This window comes from Salvelinus sp. IW2-2015, linkage group LG17, assembly GCF_002910315.2.
Source record: "Salvelinus sp. IW2-2015 linkage group LG17, ASM291031v2, whole genome shotgun sequence".
Classification (NCBI taxonomy): Eukaryota; Metazoa; Chordata; class Actinopteri; order Salmoniformes; family Salmonidae; genus Salvelinus; species Salvelinus sp. IW2-2015.
In genome coordinates, this window is record NC_036857.1 from 20,776,890 (window position 1) to 20,796,871 (window position 19,982).

Consider the following 19,982-nt stretch of genomic DNA (forward strand, 5'->3'; position numbering starts at 1 on the left):
CACTTTAAAATGTATTTATTACTGAAGAGACAAAGCATGAGAAATAATTTCCACATGATAGCAGTACCTAACCAAATTGGCGTACTTTATATTAATGTATTACTGGTTCAAACACTTCATAATCTTCATGCATTTGGAAAGTAATCAGACCCCTTGACTTTTTCCACATTATGTTACAGCCTTATTCTAAAATGGATTAAATCGTTTCCCCCCTCAAACTACACACAATACCCCCAAATCACAAATGAAAAACAGGTTTTTAGAAAATCTATTACAAATAAAAAAGGAAATATCACATTTACATAACTATTCAGACACTTTACTCAGTACTTTGTTGAAACACCTTTGGCAGCGATTACAGCCTCGAGTCTTCTTGGGTATGACGCTACAAGCTTGGCACATCTGTATTTGGGGAGTTATTCCCATTCTTCTCTACAGATCCTCTCAAGCTGTCAGGTTGGATGGAGAGCGTCGCTGCACAGCTATTTTCAGGTCTCCAGAGACGTTCATCGGGTTCAAGTCCAGGCTCTGGCTGGGCCATTCAAGGACATTTCACAAAGCCACTCCTGCGTTGTCTTGGTTGTCTTCGCTCCCCAGTCTGAGCGCTCTGGGGCAGGTTTTCATCAAGGATCTCTCTGTACTATTGCATTTAAGAATGGAGGCCACTGTGTTGAGGCCCTTCAATGCTGCAGAAATGTTTTGGTACCCTTACCCAGATCTGTGCCCCAACACGATCCTGTCTCGGCGCTCTACAGACCATTCCTTCAACCTCACGTCTTGGTTTTTGCTCTGACATGCACGGTCAACTGTGGGACCTTATATAGACAGGTGTATGCCTTTCCAAATCATGTCCAATCAATTGAATTTACCACAGGTGGACTCCAATCAAGTTGTAGAAACATCTCAAGGATGATCACTGGAAACAGGATGCACCTGAGCTCAATTTTGAGCGTCATAGCAAAATGTCTGAATACTTATTTACATAAGGTATGTTTTTTTTTTTTTTTTATAATCTAAATTTGGAAACATTTCTATGTCTGAATACTTTCCGAATGCACTGTATATCCTTATGCAGTGCACCATGTAATCTGTGTATTCTCTAAATATACAGTAGCAGTCAAGTTTTATTTTCTACATTGTAGATTAATAGTGAAGACATCAACACTATGAAATAAAATATGAAATCATGTAGTAACCAAAAAAGTGTTAAACAAATCTAAATATATTTTAGATTCTTCAAAAGTAGCCACCCTTTGCTTCGACAGCTTTGCGCACTCTTGGCATTCTCACAACCAGCTTCACCTGGAATGCTTTTCCAACAGTGTTGGTGTTCCCACATATGTTGAGCACTTGTTGGCTGCTTTTCCTTCACTCTGGAGATCCAACTCATCCCAAACCATCTCAATTGGGAGGAGGTCAGGTCATCTGATGCAGCATTCCATCACTCTCCTTCTTGGTCAAATAGCTCTTACACAGCCTGGAGGTGTGTTGAGTCATTGTCCTGTTGAAAAACAAATTATAGTTCCACTAAGCGCAAACCAGGTGGGATGGCGTATCACTGCAGAATGCTGTGGTAGCCATGCTGGTTAAGTGTGCCTTGAATTCTAAATAAATCAGTGTCACCAGCAAAGCACCCCCACACCTCCTCCATGCTTCACTGTGGGAACCACACATGCAGAGATCACCCGTTCACCTACTCTGCATCTCACAATGACACAGTGGTTGGAACCAAAAATCCCAAGTAATGATTGACTGTAGTTACTCTTTGCTTATTTGAGCTGTTCTTGCCATAATATGGACTTGGGCTTTTACCACATACATATACACACACAACCCCTACCTTGTCACAGCACAACTGATTGTTTCAAACGCATTAAGGAAAGAAATTCCAGAAAMTAACTTAAGGCACACCTGTTAATTGAAATGCATTCCAGGTTACTACCTCATGAAGCTGGTTGAGAGAATTCCAAGAGTGTGCAAAGCTGTCTTCAAGGCAAAGGGTGGTTACTTTGAAGAATCTCAAATATAAAATACATTTAGATTTAGTTAACACTTTTTTGGTTGTTACATGATTCCATATGTGCTACTTCATAGTTTGTCTTCACTATTATTAAACAATGTACAAAATAATAAAAAACACTGGAATGAGTAGGTGTGTCCAAACTTTTTACTGGTACTGTACATGTTAACAATTACATTCTTATACATGTTAAGAAAAGTAGGTGAATTCAACCAAAAGATTGCAAACGTTTAGTGTGGCATTTGTCAAAGTGGGTCAGACGTTTATATACATACTAAATTACATTCAAGTTAGCACTTTCCTTTCTCTCCTTGGTCTGTCTGTCTTTGTTTATGGCTTCAATGTATTCCAGGCATATACAGTGCATATTTGTATTGGTCTGTATAATTCAGAGACAGACACAAATTATATATTCTACAGCCAAAATAGTCTATATCCACAGAGAAACAACATATTGCCTAAGACAGAWAAACTGGAACAAGGTATACACAAAAGTATTCTAAGGGAGATTTCAGATGCTAAAGTAAAGCTTTCAAGTAGGCACAACATTCACATGTGACCTCTTGAAATTGGGAACACCCCGAAAGCTATCTGTCCACTGATAGGCAGATCTCAACACTACTGTTGGTGACCCTTATTCCATACCAGCCGGCCCAGAACTGAGTGTCCTTTCCTCCATGAATAAATCGGATGTATCGCACACCTGGTCCATAATTCTTGAACACATGAGTCATCTGAAACATTGAAGAGATCATAACTTGCAACGCAATCACCGACAATGTATATCCCACATAAAAACATCTTAGAAGAACACAAAACAAGAAATCACATTGTTCATGCATACTCAACTTACAGACCCATGTATATTGATGATTATCTTATACTTTAATGTTTACATACTGTTTTACCCAGTTCATATGTATATACTAGTCAAGGCTTTCCTACTTAACTATTGCTGTACATATACTATCCATATACTTTTGACTGGTACCATACATGCATACATAACAGTTGAAGTCGGAAGTTTACATACACTTAGGTTGGAGTCATTAAAACTAGTTTTTTTAACCACTCCACAAATTTCTTGTTAACAAACTATAGTTTTGGCAAGTCGGTTAGGACAGCTACTTTGTGCATGACACAAGTAATTTTCCAACAACTGTTTACAGACAGATTATTTCACTGTATCACAATTCCAGTGGGTCAGAAGTTCACATATACTAAGTTGACTGTGCCTTTACACAAGCTTGGAAAATTCCAGAAAATGTCATGGCTTTAGAAACTTCTGATAGGCTAATTAACATCATGAGTCAATTGGAGGTGTACCTGTGGATGTATTTCAAGGCCAACCTTCAAACTCAGTGCCTCTTTGCTTGACATCATGGGAAAATCAAATCAGCCAAGACCATAGAAAAATAATTTCAGACCTCCACAATTCTGGTTCATCCTTAGGAGCAATTTCCAAACGCCTGAAGGTACCACGTTCATCTGTACAAACAATAGTACGCAACTATAAACATGATGGGACCAGGCAGCCGTCATACCGCTCAGGAAGGAGACGATTTCTGTCTCCTAGAGATGAACGTACTTTGGTGCGAAAAGTGCAAATCAATCCCAGAACAACTGCTAATGACTTTGTGAAGATGCWGGAGGAAACAGGTACAAAAGTATCTATATCCACAGAAAAACGAGTCCTATATCGACATAACCTGAAAGGTCGCTCAGCAAGGATGAAGCCACTGCTCCAAAACCGCCATAGAAAACCCAGACTACGGTTTGCAACTGCACATGGGGACAAAGATAGTACTTTTTGGAGAAATGTCCTCTGGTCTGATGAAACAAAAATAGAACTGTTTGGCCATAATGACCATCGCTATGTTTGGAGGAAAAAGGGGGAGGCTTGCAAGCCAAAGAACACCATCCCAACCGTGAAGCACAGGGGTCGCAGCATCATGTTGTGGGGGTGCATTGCTGCAGGACGGACTGGTGCACTTCACAAAATAAATGGCATCATGAGGAAGGAAAAACATGTGGATATATTGAAGCAACATCTCAATACATCAGTCAGGAAGTTAAAGCTTGGTCGCAAATGGGTCTTCCAAATGGACAATGACCCCAAGTATACTTCCAAAGTTGTCGTAAAATGGCTAAAGGACAACAAAGTCAAGGTATTAGAGTGGCCATCACAAAGCCCTGACCTCATCCAATAGAACATTTGTGGGCAGAACTGAAAAAGCGTGTGTGAGCAAGGAGGCCTACAAACCTGACTCAGTTACACTAGCTCTGCCAGGAGGAATGGGCCAAAATTGACCCAACTTATTGTGGGAAGCTTGTGTATGTACATACATACACCCAACATTATTCGTCCTAATAGTTCTATATTTCTTAATTCCATTCTTTTACTTTTTAGATTGTTGTGTATTGTTAGATATTACTACACTGTTGGAGCTAGGAACACAAGCATTTCGCTACATCCGCAAAAACATCTGCTAAATATGTGTATGCGACCAATAAAATGTTATTTTACTTATAGTCTGACGGTTTTACCTGATTCCATTTCTGATCATTCCACTGTTGAAAGATGACAGTATCTGGACTAAACTTCCTAATTGGCTTCTTCTTTTGATTTAGCAACTCAACACAGATCTCATATTCAGAGCCACAGTCCCGGCGTGGAGCATACCTGATATGGACACACAAACATACAAGTTGTACAGTACTATTCCTCTGACAAGCAGAGTAGCAGACAGTGAACAACAATATTGTAATATTCTTCTCACCAGTCAGATATTACTATGGCAGGTTGAAAGTCATCCATTAAAGAAGGCCTGTAACCCTCTTCCTCCAAGTCAATCAGCTGAGACTTCATGCAGGTCCTGAGATGAACCAAAGACAACAGGACACACAGCCAACCCATTTACCATGAATGATAGTAAGTAACTAGGGCTAGGAATGCATATAGAATCGTAATACATATTGTATTACGATTCGATACTGATTTTATTGCGATTTAATGTTCCAAACATATTATGTCTGCTACAAAGACTCAAGAGAGCATGAGAAAATGAATTTTGATCAGTCATGGAAATAAAAGTGCTGAAAACAAGTTGGCTCACTTTAAAAAAAGATGGAGAACACGCAATAGGATGAAGAATAGTGGATTTCTGGTACAGGTACAGCCAACTAGCGTTAGCTAACACTACTGTACCTAACCKKKAAAAAAWYTTTAAAAATCGATACTTGGGAGTCAAGGTATCGATATAATAAGTATTATCGCTTAGAAGTCAATAATCATCGCTTTCAAACCGGTTTTCGAAACATGCCCCCTTGGTGCGTGGAGCACGCTAGATAGCTAAGTAAACCAGGTGGCAGTCTGTCTTCCCTCTATCTTCCATAAACAAGCGATGTAACATGGAGATTTGGCTGTGTGGGAACACTAACTCGATACCTGTAAAAAAGGTGTGTAGTAATTTAACTTATTTTTTTGTAAATTATTTCTTACTGATATGAAAGATAAGGAACCTGTTTCCAAAAACGTACCGCAAGCAGGGCCAGCGTTATGGGCAAGCCCTAGGAGGCCTGGTCCACCCTACCATACCTCCTTGCRCATCCAAATAAAATATTGATTATTTATTTGACCGAAACGTGCGCTGACAGAAAGATGCATCAATCTCAGATGAAGCATCTGAGTGACAGATTTTGGTGAGAGGTAGCCTTCTCGCTTCACCTCTTCCTCTCTGCTGAAACCATCAAGAGAAACAGCGCCCCTCTGTCTCTATTTGTAGACCATGTATCTGATGCTCTGGACAAAAGGAGTATGGCATGTCATACCTTGTCTGGCCAGACAGCATCGCATACATGGGCTACATATAGTAAGACATAGCGGCGCTGTTTCAGCAGAGAGGAAGAGGCGAAGACAGAGGACTCACTATAGCCGTAATCTGTCCTGAATAAYGCCAATGTGTTTCTATCGGCATAATATGCAGACCTAAGCTTGTCGCCTGCATTCCTGCCTTTGGGACAATGAATTCCATTGTTAGCGTAGACATGAGCATCTCGTCAATATATACAGATCTCTGGTTTCAACCACTTGCGAATGGAAAGGAAAGTTGGCGGGTGCACAGTTCACTGTCCGGATGCTGGCTTCCCCTAAATGGTATAATTACTCTTATCTAAATAAAATGCAAAAATACTTCACCAAAGAGCTTGACTTCGCCACAGAGGATCGTTAGCTTTTAGCTTAAAAAAAAAAAAATAGTCTTGGAGTGTTTCAAATCACAAGTGCATAGGCCTATGCCTATTTGGGATGCCAGCAATTTGGACAGAGCGCACGGCAATAGGTCTAGCTGATTATTGAGTTGCGGATGTCAGTGAAAAGCATCTAAAATGTGAAGATAATGCATCTTGAGTATAATTTAAAATGTTGAGACCAGAAGGGGAGGGGTGAGTGGCGAAGAAAGACGTCACTCTCCAGAAAGTGCTCCACTCGGCTCTCCAGAAAGTGCTCCTGTCTCCCGCCAATTCTCACACATTCATTGTGTGAATTGTTTGCCCTTTAATTGTTTATTTTTATAAAATTCTCCATTGCATACTGTACAGTGCATTCAGAAAGTATTCAGACCTTCACTTTTTCCACAATGTTACATTACAGCCTTAATCAATTTTAGAATAAGTATATTTTTTCCTCAATCTACACAATACCCCATAATGACGAAGTGAAAACAGGTTTGTAGAAATTGCTATGAGACTCAAAATTCAGCTCAGGTGCATCCTGTTTCCATTGATCATCCTTGAGATGTTTCTTCAACTTGATTGGAGTCCACCTGTGGTAAATTCAATTGATTGGATGTGACTTGGAAAGGCACCTGTCTATATAAGGTCCCACAGATGACAGTACATGTCAGAGCAAAAACCAAGCCATGAGGTTGAAGGAACTGTCCGTAGAGCTCAGAGACAGGATTGTGTCGAGGCACAGATCTGAGGAAGGGTACCAAAAAATGTCTGCAGCATTGAAGGTCCCCAAGAACACAGTGGCCTCCATCATTCTTAAATGGAAGAAGTTTGGAACCACCAAGACTCTTCCTAGAGCTGGCCACACGACCATACTGAGGAATCGGGAGAGAAGGGCCTTGGTCAGGGAGGTGACCAAGAACTCGATGGTCACTGACAGAGCTCCAGAGTMCCTCTGTGGAGATGGGAGAACCTTCCAGAAGGACAACCATCTCTGCAGCACTCCACCAATCAGGCTTTTATAGTAGAGTGGCCAGACGGAAGTCACTCAGTGAAAGGCAAATAACAGCCCGCTTGGAGTTTCCAAAAGGCACCTAAAGGACTCTCGGACCATGAGAAACAAGATTCTCTCGTCTGATGAAACCAAGATTAAACTCTTTGGCCTGAATGCCAAGCGTCACGTCTGGAGAAAAACTGGCACCATCCCTACGGTGAAGCATGGTGGTGGCAGCATCATGCTCTGGGGATGTTTTCAGCGGCAGGGACTGGGAGACTCGTCAGGATCAAGGGAAAGACGAATGGAGCAAAGTACAGAGAGATCCTTGATGAAAACCTGCTCCAGAGCTCTCAGGACCTCAGACTGGGGCGAAGGCTCACCTTCCAACAGGACAACAACCCTAAGCACACAACCAAGACAACGCAGGAGTGGCTTCGGGACAAGTCTCTGAATATCCTTGATTGGCCCAACCAGAGCTCGGACTTGAACCCAAATCGAACATCTCTGGAGAGACCTGAAAATAGCTGTGCAGGGATGCTCCCCATCCAACCTGACAGAGTTTGAGAGGATCTGTAAGGAAGAATGGAAGAAACTCCCCAAATACAGGTGTGCCAAGCTTATAGAGTCATACCCAAGAAGACTCAAGGCTGTAATCGCTGCCAAAGGTGCTTCGAGAAAGTACTGAGTAAAGTGTCTGAATACTTATGTAAATGTGATGCGTTTTTTTTTTTTTATAAATTTGCAAAAAAATCTAAAAAGCTGTTTTTGCTTTTTCATTATGGGGTATTGTGTATAGATTGCCTACACATAATATCCCATAATGTTACTGTGGAATTCTTTATTTCACAAATTAATACAAAGCTGAAATGTCCTGAGTAAATAAATATTAAACCCCTTTGTTATGGCAAGCCTAAATACGTTCAGGAGTAAAAATCTGATTAAACAGTTGCATGGACTTATTCTGTATGCAATAATAGTGTTTAACATGATTTTTGAATGACTCGCTCATCACTATACCACACACATACAAATATTTGTAAGGTCCTTCAGTTGAGCTGTGAATTTCAAACACAGATTCAACCACAAAGACCAGGGTATTCCAATGCCTCGCAAATAAGGGCACCTATTGGTAGATTGTATTGGTAAATATAAGCAGACATTGAATATCCCTTTGAGCATGGTGAAGTTATTAATTACACTTTGGATGGTGTATCAATACACCCAGTCACTACAAAGATAAAGGCGTCCTTCATAACTCAGTTGCTGGAGAGGAACTCAGGGATTTCACTGTGAAGTCAATGGTGAATTTAAAACAGTTAGAGTGTAATGGCTGTAATAGGAGAAAACTGAAGATGGATCAACAACATTGTAGTTACTCAACAATACTAGAAATGGAATGGAGCTAAGCACAGGCAAAATCCTAGAGGCAAACCTGGTTCACTGCTTTCCTCCAGACACTGGGAGATTAATTCACCTTTCAGCAGGAAAATAACCTAAAATACAAGGCCGAATCTACACTGGAGTTGCTTACCAAGAAGACAGTGAATCTTACGGAGWGGCCGAGTTACAGTTTTGACTTAAATCTGCTTGAAAATCTATGGCAAGACATGAAAATGGTTGTCTAGCAATGATCAACAAACAATTTGACAGACCTTGAATAATTTTTGGCCAATTTGGCRAAATATTTTACAATCCAGGTGTGCAAATCTCTTACCCAGAAAGACTTACAGCTGTAATCACAGCCAAAGGTGATTCTAACATGTATTGACCCAGGGGTGTGAAAACTTATGTAAATTAGATTTCTGTATTTCATCTTSAATACATTTGCAAAAATGTCTTAAAACAAGTTTTCACTTTGTCATTAAAGGGTATTGTTTGTAGCTGGGTGAGATAAATAAAATATATTTAATCCATATTGAATTCAGGCTGTAACAACAAAATGTGCAATAAGTCAAGAGTAAGAATACTTTCTGAAGGCACTGTAAGGTCCTGGGACGTTGATGAGTAACAATGTGGTAGTGAAACAAAGTGGGGCCAAGTAAAGGTCTTCTCACTGTAATTGTGATATGGTAAAGTAATATACTCACGCGTAAGACGTCACAAAGTATTTTATGGCCGTGTTATTAAGGTCCCCTGGCTCTATGTTCCATTGATCCCCTCCATTCTTCATAATCTGCCAGCCATTGAATTTATCTGGAGAAAAGAGGGATTTGAATTGTTGGTTCTGGAGTTAACGACAGGATCCCCACCCCAACGTAGAGAATTTAGAAATTTCTCTGGTCTCGACTCTTACCCTCTGCTCCGGGGTTTTTGATAAGATTACGTCTCTTCTTACACAAGAAGTAAAATAAACGCCAGTCTTCCGGTAGTTTAGTGGCATCACATGTCTGGTATCCCTCTCTTCGGCACCTCTCTCTCCAAAGAGAATCACTGTCTACTACTTCTTTCCACTCATGACACACCAGTCGACAGACACACACCACCTGGTGTGGATGTACATTCAGCAGTATCTCCTCCAGGACTTCCAGAGGGAGCATAGGTAGCTTGCCTGTGAACTGAAGAAGAGAATGGATGTTTTTGTTGACATGGGAGACTTTAGACAAATGATGTACAAACAGGTTTGGTGTCAATTCCAATTTAATTGGAAATTCCAATTCAATTCTTGAATTCAATTTAAAATGTCAACAATCTTTAAAGTTATGGAACTGGAATTAAATTAGAATTAGGAATTGACTTTAAATTCAGTATTAAAAATGTCCCAGTTAAGGGAATTAATGCACATAGTATCAAACATTGACTGCAGGATTTTCAGTCATTTCAACTTGTATATCTATATTTCCAGGATAGCTAAGCTGTCTGAACAGTGACATAATCAGCCTGAAAGCCGGAGGGAATTGATTGAATTATTTGAATCGTTAGGGATAATATTGAATTGGGAATTGAATTATTGGAACTTACAAGGAGAGAATTTAATTTGTGCAATTAACCCCAACCCTGCAGGAGTAGGCCTAGATAGGTACACTTGCCCTATTAAGCCCACTTCCATTTTTGGATTCAAATAAAAAGGCAAAAAATAATTACATTTTCTGCTATTTAAAGTGAAACTCAAATCAAAAACGAATTCAAGTACCCAAAATGTTTTGCATGTCAGCAGTCTAGTTTTCAAGATATTGGACTTTCAAGAAGCAAAGCGTCACTTGCCACATCATTATGAATCATAAGRGTACCTATCTAGGCCTACTAGAGATCGACCGATTAATTAGGGCCGATTTCAAGTCTTCATAACAATCGGTAAATCGGCATTTTGACGCCAATTACATTGCACTCCACGAGGAGACTGCGTGGCAGGCTGACCACCTGTTATACGAGTGCAGCAAGGAGCCAAGGTAAGTTGCTAGCTTGCATTAAACTTATCTTATAAAAAAATATATATATCGTTAACTACACATGGTTGATGATATTAATAGTTTATCTAGCTTGTTCTGCGTTGCATATAATCATTGCAGTGCCTGTTAATTTATCATCGAATCACAGCCTACTTCGCAAACGGGTGATGATTTAAAAAGCGCATTCGCGGGGAAAAAAGCACTGTCGTTGCACCAATGTGTACCCAACCATAAACATCAATGCCTTTCTTAAAATCAATACACAAGTTTTTTTTWAATTAACCTGCATATTTAGTTAATATTGCCTGCTAACATGAATTTATTTTAACTAGGGAAATTGTGTCACTTCTCTTGCGTTCTGTGCAAGCAAAGTCAGGGTATATATGCAGCAGTTTGGGCCGCCTGGCTCGTTGCGAACTGTGTGAAGACCATTTCTTCCTAACAAAGACTAATTAATTTGCCAGAATTTTACATAATTATGACATAACATTGAAGGTTGTGCAATGTAACAGCAATATTTAAACTTAGGGTTGCTGCCCGTTCGATAAAATATGGAACAGTTCCGTATTTCACTGAAAGAATAAACGTTTTGTTTTCGAAATTATAGTTTCCGGATTTGACCATATTAATGACCTAAGGCTCGTATTTCTGTGTGTTTATTATATTATAATTAAGTCTATGATTTGATATTGTAGTCTGAGCGGTGGTAGGCAGCAGCAGGCTTGTTAGCATTCATTCAAACAGCACTTTCCTGCATTTGCCAGCAGCTCTTCGCTGTGCTTCAAGCATTGCGCTGTTTATGACTTCAAGCCTATGAACTACAGAGATTAGGCTGGCAATACTAAAGTGCCTATAAGAACATCCAATAGTCAAAGTTATATGAAATACAAATGGTATAGAGAGAAATAGTCCTATAATAACTACAACCTAAAACTTCTTAACTGGGAATATTGAAGACTCATGTTAAAAACAACCACCAGCTTTCATATGTTCTCATGTTCTGCGCAAGGAACTTAAACMTTAGCTTTTTGACACGGCACATATTGCACTTTTACTTTCTTCTCCAACACTGTTTTTGCATTATTTAAACCAAATTGAACATGTTTCATTATTTATTTGAGACTAAATTGATGTATTATATTAAGTTAAAATAAAGTGTTCATTCAGTATTGTTGTAATTGTCATCATTACAAATATATATATWTTTTTATTTAATTTAAATAAATGTATTTAAAAACCGGCATCGGCTTTTTTGGTCCTCCAATAAATCGTTTATCGGCGTTGAAAAATCGTAATCGGTCGACCTCTAATTATGATGATGCAAAATGCATCATACATTTTTTTTATTTGTTTGAGTGGATTTTTCCTTTAATGGTTTCAACCAGTTCATATCTCCATTCCAGTTTTTATTCTAAGCCAATTAGATGTTTTATTATTAGTTTATGTTACTGTAGGCTATCGGTTGCAGTGTGCGCACGTGTGGCGCGCATGGAACAGTGGTTATTATTGAAAAAACTGCTTATAAAACACAAATTCTGTTTATGATATAGAAATAATTACAGCACACGTAGGTTAAAAATGGGACAGATGGGTATTTAACTTAAAAAATGGCTCACTCGGGTTTTCTAGTGTTCAGTAGCACAAAGACACCCTATATACAGAAAGGAAATAAATGAATATGGATCAATACAAATGTGGCATGATATTGTAGTATGTAGTGTATATTTATACCACAGACCATTGGTTTCTAAATACTTTTGAGTAAACGTTGCTATTCTGTCTTTTTCACCATAAATCATTTCTGTAACATTAAGCCCATTATYCTTTGGAACACATGGCGATAGTGTTTTGATATCCCTAATATTCAAAAAACCTGAGCATAATTATGATTTTTCTTCAGATTTAAGTGGATTTAAAATAAAATACTCAAACTACAGTTATGCATCTGTCCAACGGTTCCTTTACCAAGATTAAAAACCTCTGTACTCTCTCCAAGATATTTGGAGTGAACATGTAGACATTCATGCAAAGATAGAAGAATAGGATCAGGGTTGAAGGATATCAGAAATAGAAGACCTTACAAGTAGTAAACAAAAATGGAAACAAATGTGGGACAAGATGACTATTGGACGACTACTCATGCACACCCGGGGCATTGTCATATTGTTGTCCCTCATTCATACAGGAGTTTCTCATTTTTGTTTCACCACATGTACCTTGGTAATATAGAGTGAGATTTGAACATGTTTCAGACAGGCTTTAGGAAGACAAGTTGAACTAATGAACAAGAATAATGGTACACAAAATGTGAACCAGCTTTCAGATAATTCATTAAAAGTTGTGTTATGGTCTTTGTGCAGATTTGATTAAAGTCTTCAAATCAAGCTTTATTTATACAGCACATTACAGACATGGAATGCAACACAATGTACTTCACTAAATATTTACTACAAGGAGAGAAAACAAAAGAACAATAAAAACTGAATGACTAAAAAGCAACCCAAGGACAAACAAAGCTAAAAAGCTGTGTTTTAAGATCTGTTTTAAATATGTCCACAGTTTCAGCCCCCCTCAGGTTCTCTGGGTGACTATTCCAGAGGCTGGGGGCATAATAACTAAAGGCTGCCTCTCCATGCCTTGATTGAAGTCTACGATTAGATTAATCAGGTGTGTAGTGGTTGGCAAGAACAAAAGCCTGGGCCCAAATTGATCTCTGCGGATACGATTGGACACCCCCTGTTATGAACGCTACTTCAATGATGAATAGTAATGATCAATTGATTTTTATAACCTTAGGGGAGATTATTATAATTTAAGCTTACATAAGAAATGTCAGTTTACACATTTTCAACATTTGGAAATTAATTTAAAATTGATTATTTAAGAGGTGGGCTTATTTGGAACCGCCATGTGCTTAGAAGGGTACATTTAGTACCCATTAAGCCCAGTCTGGACTTCTCATAAATTGTATCAAATATTTCTCACATTAGAAAATAGTGTAAGTAACTTCATAAAACTACACAAGAGATTAATCTTTCATTTTATTTCCACTTCTTTACAAAAAAATTGGGCTCTACACTGCATAAAGTGAAATCTAAGAAAGCCTAAATATCTTATATTGAGTGATAATTCACTTAAAATTGTTTTTTTTCTTACCAAGCTAAAACATCATTGGCAGATCATTTTGCTTATTTTAACCCCAAAAAATACACATTGTTGGTTTTTCCTTTATTTTGTCAGTTACTCATATCTTGTAATAAGATAATACAAGTAATTTAAGTATTTTTTAGATTAAAATAAGCTAAATTGTGCCAATGACGTTCGAGAATTTAACGTTAAAAATGTCTAAACAAATTATGGTGAGTTTAATTAGGTACACTTACCCTAGCTCTGGTTAAGATCCATGTAATATGGATATCTTACTAAGCTAGCCTAGATGTAAACACTAGCAACAAGTTGACAGGCGGAGGATATAAACTCAGCAAAAAAAGTAACGTCCTGTTTTCAGGACCCTATCTTTCAAAGATAATTCATAAAAATCCAAATAACTTCACAGATCTTCATTGTAAAGGGTTCAAACACGGTTTCTCATGCTTGTTCAATGAACCATAAACAATTAATGAACATGCACCTGTGGAACGGTCGTTAAGACACTAACAGCTTACAGACYGTAGGCAAATAAGGTCCCAGTTATGAAAACTTAGGACACTAAAGAGGCCTTTCTACCGACTCTGAAAAACACCAAAAGAAAGATGCCCAGAGTCCCTGCTCATCTGCGTGAACGTGCCTTAGGCATGCTGCAAGGAGACATGAGGACTGCAGATGTGGCCAGGGAAATAAATTGCAATGCCCAAACTGTGAGACGCCTAAGACAGCGCTACAGGGAGACAGGACAGACAGCTGATCGTCCTCGCAGTGGCAGACCACATGTAACGCCTGCACAGGATCGGTACTTCTGAACATCACACCTGCGGGAACGAACAGGATGGCAACAACAACTGCCCGAGTTACACCAGGAAAGCACAATCCCTCCATCAGTGCTCAGACTGTTTGCAATAGGCTGAGAGAGGCTGGACTGAGGGCTTGTAGGCCTGTTGTAAGGCAGGTCCTCACCAGACATCACCGGCAACAACGTTGCCTATCGGCACAAACCCACCGTCGCTGGACCAGACAGGACTGGCAAAAAGTGCTCTTCACTGACGAGTCACAGTTTTGTCTCACCAGGGGTGATGGTCGGATTCGCGTTTATCGTCGAAGGAATGAGCATTACACCGAGGCCTATACTCTGGAGCGGGATCAATTTGGAGGTGGAGGGTCTGTTATGGTCTGGGGCGGTGTGTCACAGCATCATCAGACTGCCTGCAATGACAACAAGCTCAATCTCAACGTTGTGCGTTACAGGGAAGACATCCTCCTCCCTCATGTGGTACCCTTCCTAACATGARCCTCCAGCATGACAATGCCATCAGCCATACTGCTCGTTCTGTGCGTGATTTCCTGCAAGACAGGAATGTCAGTGTTCTGGATCTCAATCCCATTGAGCACGTCTGGGACCTGTTGGATCGGAGGGTGAGGGCTAGGGCCATTCCCCCCAGATATGTCCGGGAACTTGCAGGTGCCTTGGTGGAAGAGTGGGGTAACATCTCACAGCAAGAACTGGCAAATCTGGTGCAGTCCATGAGGAGGAGATGCACTGCAGTACTTAATGCAGCTGGTGGCCACACCAGATACTGACAGTTACTTTTGATTTTGACCCCCCCTTCATTCAGGGACACATAATTCAATTTCTGTTAGTCACATGTCTGTGGAACTTGTTCAGTTTATGTCTCAGTTGTTCAATCTTATGTTCATACAAATATTTACACATGTTAAGTTTGCTGAAAATAAACAGAGTTGACAGTGAGGGGACTTTTAGCTAACTCCAGTGGTTAGAATGTGACATTAGAACGTCTCTTCCTCAACATATGATTCTGTCTCGACAGTTTTGTTCTCAAATGTCCTAGCTAGGTAGATATTGCTTCGTGCCGCAATGAGCAATTGTTTATGGATGGCTTGTTGTGGAAGCTTCTGTAGCCTGGTGCCCTTGATCAACCAAACCTAAACTATTCGGTTTCACCAAAACAACATTTCCCTTCAGAGGCATATCCAATATCTCTCGGAACAATAGRTACGATTTTTTTGGGTTGAATGTTTCACTCGCTATCCAATAAGCATTTAAAACAGGTTTTTATCTCCCATTTTCTACAATGGCAGCCCACAGACAGAAAATGGGAGACCCTGGACAAAAATAGTTTGTTGAACAGAGGCAGGCTAGGTAGGCTTTGGTTGTATCCATCGATAACATTCAATAAAACAACGAATTACATACATTCTTGCACCAGGAGATCAATTATCAATTCTAAACATGTATTATWCTTCTCTATGCTGCATGATCTATTTTCCGCTGGTTCGGAGCACCTCTCTGGAGGGCTTAGCAGGAGAAGAATGTAGCGATCTTGCTGAAAGATTCTTTGCAGCCAGCAGGTCAAACAAACTATTAAAATTAACAAGTCACTCTGAAAAATGTATCACGACTCAAGTCAGTAAAAAAAGTTCTAAAATAAATTGTTTGCGAACTGCAAATCACTACTAGAGGGGCCCACCTTTAGCTCCTATTGATGATAGAATAGTCAGATTCTAATATTCCTAATTTGCCACCTTGCGCAKAAAACATCCATTGAATTATTCAAATAATTGTCGTGAGGACAATTTKAATATTAATCCAATGTCTACCATTTTGGGGGGATGACATGACGCTGCTGGCGCTACTCCTTGTGTGCATGGGAAYTTGGACTATGTACACCGCGTCTTCCTTTCCCCCAACGCAGTTAAGACAAAACCACGCCCCGTTATTCAGAGTAGCGTTCTACAATGCTTTGAGCGCTCTCCAAGTCCAGGAAGTAAATATCACGTAACGCGAAATTTCAGTCACTGATTAATAACACTTGCCCTTGCATTTCAAGATTGAACAATATAATAACAATGTCGTGGACAATCTAGCCATTAACGCTCAATGACAGATTAAATGGCTGTAGCATAGCGTATTCGACTGAATGATTAGCTAATAAATATTTGAGAAATTAATAAGCATGTGCTTTTACCTGATAATACACCACCAATGATAATATAACGTCAAATACCGAGCTAGTAACGTTAAGTAGCCTAGGTAAACGGAATTCAGCACAGTTCTGAGACATTTTTACAACTCATTGAAACTCAAAATAAATACATGGGCAAATGTTACCAAACATGATAATAATAGTATGTCGCCACCCTAAGAATGGGATTAGTTGTCCACAGAGAAGAACCGCGGGCTATAAACCTCCCGCCTAGTCCTTTCTTTGGATTGGTGGATAGATCGTTATTTTAATTAATTTGTATATATATATATATATATATATATATATATTTGTTGAGGGGTGTTGACGTCAACCGTCTGTATTCAATGGCGATAGATGCTATGCTAGCCTCGTGTCATGAATTAGAGACAACTCCAAAATAAAATTGTTTTCTCAAAGTTGCTGGTATGTCACGTGTCCTTATATCAATACACACATAACCTAAACCGTACGAAACTTCTATTTGATCCAAAAAAAACTCACGTAGCAAATATCCCTTACATTTTTGTTGACCAAATTTGACACTCGTTGACCTAGCGAAAGAAACGAAATAACGCTGCCGGGTGAGAAYACAGATTTTTGCCCCAGTGAGCCCTCTCGCTTCGCCTCTTCCTCTCTGACGGATGGGAAAATGGGTAGATTATGTTGAAAAKGGTCGGACATCTTGGACAGTCTCTAGTTATTTTAAATCTCAGTGACGTAATGAAAGACGGACGCGTTGTCACAAAAAAAATACGGTCGGCTGCATATATTGTGAAATTATTTTGATGTATTATAAAAGTATAGGGTTTTATGTTGCTAGAACCGTACCGCAACGGAGAATTTATTCACGTTTAAATGGAGTATTTGGCTGTCAGTGTCAGAGCCAATTCGCCTCTAAACAGAACATGTAACGTTAGTTAACTAAGGTTCTTTGAATATAGAAGGATTAACGTTAGGCTCCTTTAGTRCATTATTGTGCTAGGGTTTACTTACGTTTTCCAGGACCGAATTTGAGTCCGAATCATTGCGTGTTTTATATAATTGACCCCACTTTGTTATCCGCTTCATACCGAAAAAGTGGTGTACAACTAACGTTAACACAGGAGTTAGACGTCAAAAGAAATACGGAAGTGAAACGATAGCACGCAATTAGTACCACCTCCTTTTTAAACTACGAGGAACGAACAGGACTAAACGAAAAATAACACAACGTTGAGTTGCCTATGTAGCCGTTGGTTGTTGAGTCATTCTGGCGCAAAAGCCTCAAAGTTCCCAACAATATGCTGTCACCTGTTCTGGTGGTCCTAGTAAATGGGTGCGTTCCAGAGCAACGGCAACGTGATTGTAATCGATGCGCACTTTGGATTCTGCGCTCCCTAATCTGAAATATCATTGTTTAATCAATCAACATTATGCTATTACCTGTGCTGGAAGTACTTTTTTAACCTTTGGTCTTMGAGACACACTCATTTAATCAATACATTCTCCAAACAGAGATGGTCTAAAAGGGTACGAGATGGGACGAATACACCTGCATATTACGACATATGATCAGAGACGGAAGAGGAAGCGAGACATCCCACTCCCTCGTTTTTTTCTGGTTCATATACATTAGACCAGACCACAGTTTATATCGCATAGCCACCCCGGAACCATGTTTTCAATGATAAACGCTTCATTTATCCACCATATTTGGTATGATGACTCTTTTGATTTACTGAGGGGCGACGACCGTCGACCGCCATCTTAGTTCGGGGCAATATCATGCCGAAAAGTTGTTCTGCATATAACTGTACCAATAGGTACAGCAAACATACAGAAATTACTTTTCACAGGTTAGTTATATTGTTTGAATAAAACGCAATGCAATTACCATATATATTTTTACATTATTGTATGTTGATTTCACTCAATTCACTGTATAACATATCTTATTTCTACAGATTTCCTTTCAGCAAACCAACTGTATTTAGACAATGGCTGGATAACATATGCCGAGATGACTTTTATCCAAAGAAACACATGGTCATCTGCTCCCTTCATTTTACTACGGATTGTTTCAGTGGCTTAGGCAACCGCAAAAACCTGCTGTGGAACGCTGTACCCACCCTTTTTACATTTCCACCACCAAATTCTAAGGTAGGCCTACTCATTTCATCAGCATGTTTTGGATTCGTACCTTTTCCAAACATTTTAGGTATCTAATGAATGTGCATTAGCCTAACTTTTTCTGTGTGTGCATGTAAGAGAACTTGCATGTAAGAGAACTTCTGTCATCCKAAAAAAATGTTTTCTAACTGGCTAATAAAATTTGATTTGATTATTGGCTATTAACTAATGGTTTTATTTTATTACTAGAAAAGAAAGTCAGGAAAAAGGCTCAAACTGCTTCCAAAGGGTGTCAGTGTGTCCCAAGAAAAGATGGAAACACAGAATGACCTGGACCCAGAAGAGAGACTTCTATCCAAATCTGCAGAGGGCAACAAGAAAGTGAGCTTTTACCTAGCTGAGAATTCTCAACTACGCACGATACAATGGAGTTGAGTGGCAAAGAGATTCCAATTCCCACTCACAACTCTGTCAGGACAAGCACAAGTACACAGTAAGCGTTAAATAATTTATATTTATAAAAGTAACAAGTAGGGATGGGCATGGTTATTTGAATATCCAAACAGATGATTGTATTAAATTACTTGGAAGAGTATTCATTTGAGAGAAAAAAATATAGCCTAGGCCTATTTTAACAATGAAAAGACTTGGTCTAAAATGAGAGAAAATTATCAATGTGACATTGCTACATAGTCTACAAGGATAGATCATTATCATAGTCCTACAAGGGATAGATCAATTACATAAGTCTACAAGGATAGATCATTACATAGCCACAAGAAGATCATTACATAGCCTACAAGGATAGATCATTACATATAGCCTACAAGAAGATATTTCATAGCCACAAGATAGATCATTACATAGCCTACAAGGATAGATCATTACATAGTCTACAAGATAAGATCATTACATAGTCTACAAGGATAGATCATTACATAGCTACAAGGATAGATCATTACATAGTCTACAAGGATAGATCATTACATAGCCTACAAGGATAGATCATTACATAGCCTACAAGATAGATCATACATAGCCTACAAGGATAGATCATTACATAGCCTACAAGGATAGACATTACATAGCCTACAAGGATA

General features: G+C 39.2%; 2 protein-coding genes across 4 annotated transcripts in view; one reads left to right on the top strand and one right to left on the bottom strand.

Annotated features, from left to right (window-relative positions):
- Positions 1–18,295, bottom strand: LOC111976936 (F-box only protein 6). Of its 3 annotated transcripts, none has more exons than XM_024006115.2 (6): positions 18,196–18,295; positions 9,541–9,802; positions 9,335–9,440; positions 4,801–4,896; positions 4,568–4,703; positions 1–2,754 (listed from the first exon to the last, which is right to left on the bottom strand). In XM_024006115.2, exons 1-6 carry the CDS (start codon positions 18,241–18,243, stop codon positions 2,608–2,610), a joined length of 795 nt encoding a protein of 264 aa, XP_023861883.1. In that variant the 5' UTR covers positions 18,244–18,295; the 3' UTR covers positions 1–2,607. The 3 variants fall into 3 exon arrangements, with proteins under 3 accessions (XP_023861883.1, XP_023861882.1, XP_023861881.1); XM_024006114.2 differs by lacking the exon at positions 18,196–18,295 and adding an exon at positions 17,767–18,077; XM_024006113.2 differs by lacking the exon at positions 18,196–18,295 and adding an exon at positions 17,293–17,542.
- Positions 18,093–19,982, top strand: part of LOC111976937 (THAP domain-containing protein 3) — an 11,129-nt gene continuing 9,239 nt past the window's right edge. Inside the window, exons 1-3 of the mRNA XM_024006116.2 lie at positions 18,093–18,608; positions 18,717–18,912; positions 19,132–19,263. Of these exons, the coding sequence (XP_023861884.1) occupies positions 18,538–18,608; positions 18,717–18,912; positions 19,132–19,263 (399 nt within the window). The 5' untranslated portion in view covers positions 18,093–18,537. The remainder of the gene's footprint in view (positions 18,609–18,716; positions 18,913–19,131; positions 19,264–19,982) is intronic.